We start from the raw sequence: 8,384 nt of genomic DNA on the forward strand, positions 1-8,384 counted from the left end.
GGGGGGAGAGTGGGCGTAGAGGAGCTCGCGCCGCTGCTGCTGCTGCTCCAGGCCTCCGCCTCCTTTCCTGCCCCGCAGACACACAGGCAGCGGCAACAGTAGCAACAACACGTGCTTCGCGCGGGCGGCATGGAGCTGGAGGAGCTGGGCATCGGGGAGGAATGCGGCGTGTTCGGTTGCATCGCCGCCGGCGTGTGGCCCTCGGAGCTGGACGTGCCCCATGTCATCACGCTGGGACTGGTGGGCTTGCAGCACAGGGAAGGCGGGGGTGGGGGGAGGGAGTGGAAACGGGCCCGAGGGCCTGATTCCCGGCAGTGGGGTGTTGCTGCGGACGGGAAGGCGCACCAAAGGTCCCAGCCTTGTACGCGCGGACTTCGGAAGTCAGGTTCTTTGAATCGAGGGAGTGGGGTTTTGCTTCCGAGTAAATATGGACAGGATAGGTCTCTCTCTCTCTCTGCTGGGAGCTGCGGTAAAGAAAGGTCAAGACGGTCCCTGTGCATGGGAATAAAACTAAGTTAATTCTGCAGGGAACTTTTTTGCTAACAGGGCTGGAAACGGAGACCACTGCCGCTGGCCGTTTCCTCGTCCTCTTAAGAGATATTCGGTAGGTTGCAGGTTAAAGTGCAGCCCTGTACGGAAGTTTGTTCGCTTCATTCTGGACTTATCGGTGCGATTAATTAGTCTTCAAGTGGGGATGCCGGATACGACTGATCGGATACTTGGCTCAAATGTTTATAATGTTGACATCAGATCTCAGTGGTCTAGTCTTATGACTGCCTTGTTCAGTGTTGCGTGATCTTATCCGCTGGCCACAAATCCTAGTGTTTAGTTACGCATCTGGAACTCTTTTATAGTTCACTGGAAAGCTAGCAGATACCTCTAGGGTAAAGTGGTGATGGGCTGTTTCACCTGTGGGGGGGAAACTATGGTACTTCTTGTGGATGAAGACAGTATACAGCCCACTGAGCCTCCTACATTTGTGAATTCCAGGTGGGTCTGTGGCATTTTGGAAAAGGATGACTTCTATTCCATTTTATGCTCTTGCAAAATTGGAGTTTGCTAGCTTCTGATGAAATGAGTTCTTCTGACTTACAGAAGAGTGTGCTGGAATAAATTTTGCTAGTTTCTGAAGTGCCACAGGACTCTTGCTTTATGCTCCAGTGCCAAGAAACATGTTCTAGTATAAGTTTTGGGGTATCAGAGCTCACTTCATCTAATATGTAACTTCTTGTTAGAGTGTACATTTATTGGATTTATGCTTTTATATTCACAATGGTCTTAACAGGGAGCTGGGATTCCCCCCCGCCCCCGTTCTAGGTGCTATTGCCTTGCCTATCCTTCTGTAACTTCTTATTGTATCAGTTTATCTCGCACTACAAACAAACAACCTTTATTGGCATAACAACCGAATTATAACAGGGAGGAAACAGTCTGAACAGTCAAGGGCCTGTCTGCTGATACATTGCTTCGCTTCCTAGCTGCCTTATCTTGGACTAGATTCTCTGTTAATCCTACTTTGCCTATCTAAAAACTGCTGAGTTGCAACTGATATGCTCAAGACAATGCTTCCACCTGCACTGAATGGAGACCTAGGTTTTCTGTCTCATTACCAATGCTGATTTCTCCACGCCTACTACCTCTCTGCATATCACCCCTAATCCAATCACACCTTCTATTGTCATTCACCTGCTAATGTCATTTGCCAACTGAAATCACTCCACTTTCCAATGTATAGGGCAGATGGACTGCATTCTAGAGGCATCTGAAGAAGTGAGCTGTGACTCATGAAACCTACCACAGATTTTGTTAGTCTTTAAAGAGCTACTGGACTCTTACTCTTTCCTACTATCTAAAAACAGTTAAGGGCAACCCACTCTGAGCAAACCGATTTCTCTTAAGCCTGTCTCCCTCCTCCCTTCTATTTGAATATGAAAGCTCAGTTATAATGGGTATCTACTCCTTTGCATCTGATCAAATTAACTGACTCAAAAAGTTTATCCTGGAATAAATTTTGTTAAGGTACAATCTGCTAAATCCCATTAAATTAAATGTGTCAATAGACTCCTATCTGCCCTATATTGGCTCTTTTTGTCACTCCAGTTTCCATGTTTTTTATATAGCTTTTCATCCTACAGTTCATTGCATACAAATGGGTTTGTGTTCTGAATCTGAGCAGTGATCATCTACAACCTCATTTGCTTGGAAGGTGATCCTCCCCCAGATCTTCGCTCACCTAAATAGAAGTACCGAGACTGGGAGAGAAAGCTGCTTGCATCCCAAAACAGCAACAATAAAACCCTGTGGCAAAAAAAAGTATTTCCTGTTGCCTGGCTTAAAAGCTGTAAGCATCTGAACACTCTACGTCTGTGCATACATACTTGGGAGTAAACATTATTAATCTCATGGAGACTACTTTTGAATAAGGATGCAGAGATCCGTAGCACACATTTCGTTACTCCTCTAGCAAAAACCATTCTAGACAATTTAAGACATTTGGGTTCTTGAGACAGAATGGCTCTTCACATTTTATTCATTTAGCAAAAAAGGAGACTTTCCTTCCCTTCCACCTGAAGCACCCTGTGCTTTAATGACAGGTTCACTCTAGTTTGCACCTACAACTGCCTAAGGCCTTCCTGCCCACCCCCATCCTCTTTACTCACATTAATCCTTAACTTCTACCTTCACTCCTGGCATTGTCTCATTTAAGGCAGGTGATGTGTCAATTGTGCAGGTTCATCTAGATTATAATAGCCACACTGTTTGCATATCTTGAACACCCGAGATATCATGAACAGGCTAATCCTAATTGAATTTGCTGAGACATAAATGCCCAGGCTAACCCAGTCTTGTCTAAGCAGGGTCAGCCCTGTCTGGTATTTGGATGGGAGACCACCAAGGAATGCCAGGGTCATGATACGGAGGCTGGCAATGGCAAACCACCTCTGAACGTCTCTTGCCTTGACAGCCCCGTGAGGTTGCCGTAAGTCAGCTGTGGCTTGATGGCACTTCCCACCACCACTTTAGAGGTAACATGATGAGGATCAGTCCAGTAGCACCTTAAAGACTGCTACAGACAGACTAACACAGCTGCCCATCATGTTGGGGATCTGTCTGTCTAGTGTCTATTCTGGCTTTCTGTATCATTGCTTTCATCAAGGGAGCATTCTGTTATTTACTTCATTTATACTCCGCCTTTCTCACCAGTGGGTCCCGAAGCAGCTTACATCATTCTCCTCCCCTCCTCCTCCCCTCCATTTTGCCCTCGCAACAACCCTGTGAGGTAGGTTAACCTAACAGCATATGACTGGCCCAAAGTCACCCAATGAGCTTCCATGGCAGAGTGGGGATTTGACTCTGGATACCCTGGGTCCTAGTCTAACCACTCTGCCACACTGGCTTATTCTGTGGTCTCCAGCACTGCGCTCTTAGTGAAGCGAATTTGCTTTTTCTTATTCAGCATCACTTAACTCTTAATAAGGCCACAGTGGCCCACATGATTAGATACTGTCTTTAAGAGCCAGTTTGGTGTAGTGGTTAGGAGCGTGGACTCTGAGCTGGGAGAACCGGGTTTGATACCCAACTCCTCCACATGCAGCTGCTGCTGGTGTGACGTCCTCTCCTCCGTTGTGCCCTCGCAACAACCCTGTGAGGTAGGTTACGCTAACAGCATGTGACTGGCCCAAAGTCACCCAATGAGCTTCCATGGCAGAGTGGGGATCTGACTCTGGATACCCTGGGCCCTAGTCTTACCACTCTGCCACACTGGCTTATTCTGTGGTCTCCAGCACTGCGCTCTTAGTGAAGCGAATTTGCTTTTTCTTATTCAGCATCACTTAACTCTTAATAAGGCCACAGTGGCCCACATGATTAGATACACCAGTTTGGTGTAGTGGTTAGGAGCGGGGGACTCTGAGCTGGGAGAACCGGGTTTGATACCCAACTCCTCCACATGCAGCTGCTGCTGGTGTGACCTTGGGTCAGATACAAGCAGTGTTCTCTCTACGCTGAGTTAGTGTGAGCTAGCTCACAGTTTTTTAGCCTTTGGCTCACACATTTTTGTCTTCGCTCAGGAAGGAGGGCTCCAGAGCAATCTGATTTATGCAGTAGCCAAATTGCTCGCTCACAACTTTAAGGCCAGTAGCTCACAAAGCAGAATTTTTGCTCAAATGACTCCACAGCTTAGAGGGAGCATTGGTTACAAGGTCTTTCAGAGCTGTTCTCTCACGACCTACCTCACAGGGTGTCTGTTGTGGGGAGGGGGAGGGGAAAGGAGATTGTAAGGCGCTCTGAGACTCCCGAGTGAATGGTAGGGTATAAATCCAATTTCTTCTTCTTGCCTCTTGTAAGGATGATGAAACAGTTTGCACATTGAATTTCATTGCAAGCGGGATAATTCTAGTGCACCTTTTCGCTATGAAGTTCATGTGTGAACTATGCAATTAGGATTAGGTTCTACGTTATATAGATCTAAGTTTTAAAAAGCTAATAGGCCAACCTTTTTCGTTGCTTGTAAGTGTGAGGCCATAAACAGCTTTAATACTAGATCGTTCATGTAGTTTAGATTCTTTCATTAGGCCCTGGAGCAGTGGTACTCAATCCGCGACCGATGGAGAGCCACATTTGATATTACCAGTAAACAAAAGAGCCACATGATTTATGTATATGCCCTGTGCACCACCCCACCAAACACACACAAAACAATCTCAGATGCAGGTATTAATATGAAATATATAAATGTACCCTTTTTAAATTACCAGAAGACTTCAGAGCACGTAGGATTTTCTTTTTCTTTTTAATAATAATAAATCCTACAAAACTACACACTAACTAAAATTACAGCTATACAACGACCATATATGATAATAATTATTATCTTAAGTCAGAGCTTTTCTCTTATTCAGGTTAAGAATAAAAATTCTATTCTATTATTTCGATATGCAAAAGGATTTTCTTTAGTTGTCTCAGAGACAGAACAGAAGCAAGGTTTGATAAATCTCATACTAACTAATTTTATGATTGCGTTGTCTCTTATAACAATGGTCTGCCTCAGTGCTTGTCCAGTTTATGCATTGTACAGTGTATGGGGTATGAAGCGATGAGGCAAGGGAGCCAGCCAGCCAGCCAGCCAGTGTTAAGCTCTTAAATCCTGGTAGTGGATACAGATAGGGTCAGGACAGATCATAGTTATAAAAGGCAGAATAATAAGTAGCATATTTAAGCATTAAATCTGCCCACCGAGAAGTGCTTAACTGAGTTATACTGTAAGATCACATTAGGTAAGGTTTACATCGTTTCCTCTTGGTGCTATATAAACATTTCTATGTAAAGAACGACCTGTGAGATATCTACAGATGAGGCCTGGTGGGGCTCTACTGGTAGCAGGAGCTCCTTTGCATATTAGGCCACACGCCCCTAGTGTAGCCAATCCTCCAAGAGCTTACAGTAGCCCCAGTAAGAAGAGCTCTGTAAGCTCTTGGAGGATTGGCTACACTAGGGGTGTGTCCCCTAATATGCAAAGGAGCTCCTGCTACCAGTAGAGGTGAGTGCCAATGTGGTGTAGTGGTTAAAAGTGTTGACCCAGGATGTGAAAAAACCCAGCTTTCCAATCCCCACTCTGTCATGGAAGCTTTGCTGGGTGACCTTGGGCCACTCACAGGTTCTCAACCTAACCTACCTCATAGGGTTATTGTGAGGATCAAATGGAGGAAAGGAGAAGAATACAAGCCGCTTTGAGTTCCCACTGGAGTGAAAAGCAGGATATCAATAATGTAAATCAGCCAAGCAATAAATAAGTTGTGCATTGCCTTGCCTTCAAAATCTTTTCTGAGTCCCACTGAAACAAATGGAGAACTTGCCTGCAGACTGCTTATGCAAGGTGTTCTCTTGTGCCTGGTTATAACTACTTTTATATATTATTTTCAATAGGTCTAGCAGCTTGCTGTTTACTCAGAAGCAAGTCCCATTAAGACTGATGGGGCTTACTGCTGAGTAGCTGTGCATAAGATGGTAGCCTGATCCTGTCCATGCTTACATGGAAAGTACAATGAGTCCCACTGAGTTCAAAGGAAGTTACTCTTGAGTCAGTAAGCACAGGATTGCAATCTTAGGCAGTACTTACTAGGAAGGAAGCCTGCTTATTATGCTTCAATCAGCCGGACTTGTTTCTTCAAAAGCATTTAGAATCTGATTACCAGTACTTTAATACTATTCTGCCTTGTTTTATTGACACATTCTTGGAGGAGAGGTCTACAAGTGGCTACTAGCCATGACTAAAGAGAACCTCCACATTCAGAGGTAGTAAACCTCTGAATACCAGTGTCAGGGGTAACATTGGGGGAAATGTTTGCCTCTGTGACCTGTTGTTGGCCCTCCAAAGTAACTGGCTGGCCACCGTGAGAGACTGGATGCTTCACTGGACGGTTTGATACAGCAGGGCTCTTACATTCCCATGTTCTTACTCTCTTATGGGCTTGAAGTTAGAAAACTATTAAGGACAAATTTCTTCCAATAGGATATTTTCAAATGTTAGGGCAATGACATTTTTTCCCTAGCATAGAATTTAATGTTTGTTTAGAATACACATTAGGGGTATGCAGTCAGAAATTGCCAACAAAATAAAATGTCCAGTATTTCAGATATCTGAACTGCAATATCTGATACTACTCCTGCCTCATCAACACAATTCCTGATTCAGATATTACCACTCCCAATGATATCAGGATAGTAGTCCTGGAGGCTGTTACCTTCCCACTGAAGTGGTACCTATTTATCTACTTGCAATTTCTTGCTTTTGAACTGTTAGGTTGGTAGGAGCTGGAACTAGAGACGGGAGGCTCACTCCGTCATGCGGCAACTCGGGTCTCGAACTGCTGAACTACTGACCTTCCACAGCCTGCAGTTCAGCGTCTTAACCACTTGAGCCACCGCAGCTCCCTACATGACTATAGCTCTAATTAAATATTGGCAGTATTGTTCTGATATTTCTGGAACAATAACAGTTCTCCTGATACTTAAATGATAATCATGCCCTTCCCAACTTCCCGATATGGAATTTAAAAAAATGATTTTTCAGTTGCATACCCCTAATCCTCATTTTAGTTTTCGGTTTTTCAGAAAATTCTGCTTGTAAGCTGTCGGTGATCTTTAAATAGTAGAAATTGCTCATATTGGAAAGTACTTAATAACATCTTTCCAAACCATTGATGTGTAGTGGCAAGCAATATTCTGGATATGTTCACCTGATCAGAATTGGCAAGTAGCATTTTAGATGTGGATTTTGCTGCCAGAGGATATAGTGATGGCCACAGGAATAAACAGCTTTAAAAGGAGATTAGATATATTCATGGAGGGTTAGTCTATCAATGGCTACTAGCCATAATGACTGAGGGGAACCTCCACATTCAGAGGCACTATTCCTCTTAATCCCTGAGCCAGGAGGCAACATCAGGGGAAGGCCTCAGGCTCTATGCCCTGTTGTTGGCCATCCAGAGGAACTGTTTGGCTACTGTGTGAGACAGGATGCTGGACTGGATGGACTATTGGTCTGATCCAGCAGGGCTCTTCTTATATATGTTAAGATTGTATTTTATCATAATCAAATGATGAGATGACTCTTTTATTTAGGATACTGCTGTCTTTACTAGTCAGGACTGGATGTATAGGTTTTAGGAAAATGGGGAATTTGGTATAAGTGCCACTCTGTTAGTATCCTGTAACCAGACAGTAAGATGTATTTTTTAGTATGCCCCATTCTAAAGAATGTTGCAAATTTCTATGTGGTCTGCTGTAGAAGTCCACTTTTTCCCCACTGTTGCTTAAAGTGTCTGGGAAACTGAATAAACATAGTATAATCATGAACACACCAGCTGTTGTGTACTTTAAACATCTTGATAATCTGAGACCCTGGAACAGTCTGAAAATATAGATAGCCACTGCAATAGGTGGACTGTATATGTATATAGGAAACCCAAGTTCCGCAGGGCCTGCAAGACAGAGCTCTTCCACCAGGCTTTTAGTTAGGGAGCCACCACTATTCTAGAGCCCTGGCTCTTGGTCCTTAACATCTTGGATCTTAACACCTAACCTGTGCCTCAGGGAGATCCAGAGCAGAACGACTTTCAGAGAGTACATCGAGTTAAGCCATCCTGAATAATCAATCCCAGCATTTTGTAGCAGTTGCAATTATGTAACAAATCAATTGCAATTATGTAACAGTAATAACAATGGAATTGTTTTTATATGATTTTATGTCGTTTTTAACTGTATTTATGTATTACGTATTGATTGTGAGCCGCCCTAAGCCTGCATTGCAGGGAGGGCGGGGTACAAATTTGAATAATAAATAAATAAATAAATAAATAAAACAGCTTGTTGGCAATTAGGCT

General features: G+C 43.9%; 2 protein-coding genes across 2 annotated transcripts in view; one reads left to right on the forward strand and one right to left on the reverse strand.

Annotated features, from left to right (window-relative positions):
* PAICS (phosphoribosylaminoimidazole carboxylase; phosphoribosylaminoimidazolesuccinocarboxamide synthase) overlaps window positions 1-8,384 on the reverse strand; it is a 26,473-nt gene that overhangs the window by 14,256 nt on the left and 3,833 nt on the right. The gene's annotated exons all lie outside the window — the stretch shown is intronic.
* The window catches only part of PPAT (phosphoribosyl pyrophosphate amidotransferase), a 60,845-nt gene continuing 52,498 nt past the window's right edge, over window positions 38-8,384 (forward strand). The window contains exon 1 of the mRNA XM_015426330.1: window positions 38-257. Coding sequence (XP_015281816.1) covers window positions 130-257 — 128 coding nt within the window. The 5' untranslated portion in view covers window positions 38-129. The remainder of the gene's footprint in view (window positions 258-8,384) is intronic.

The sequence above is a fragment of the Gekko japonicus genome, unplaced genomic scaffold (genome assembly GCF_001447785.1).
Source record: "Gekko japonicus isolate JY-2015 unplaced genomic scaffold, Gekko_japonicus_V1.1 scaffold622, whole genome shotgun sequence".
NCBI lineage: Eukaryota > Metazoa > Chordata > Lepidosauria > Squamata > Gekkonidae > Gekko > Gekko japonicus.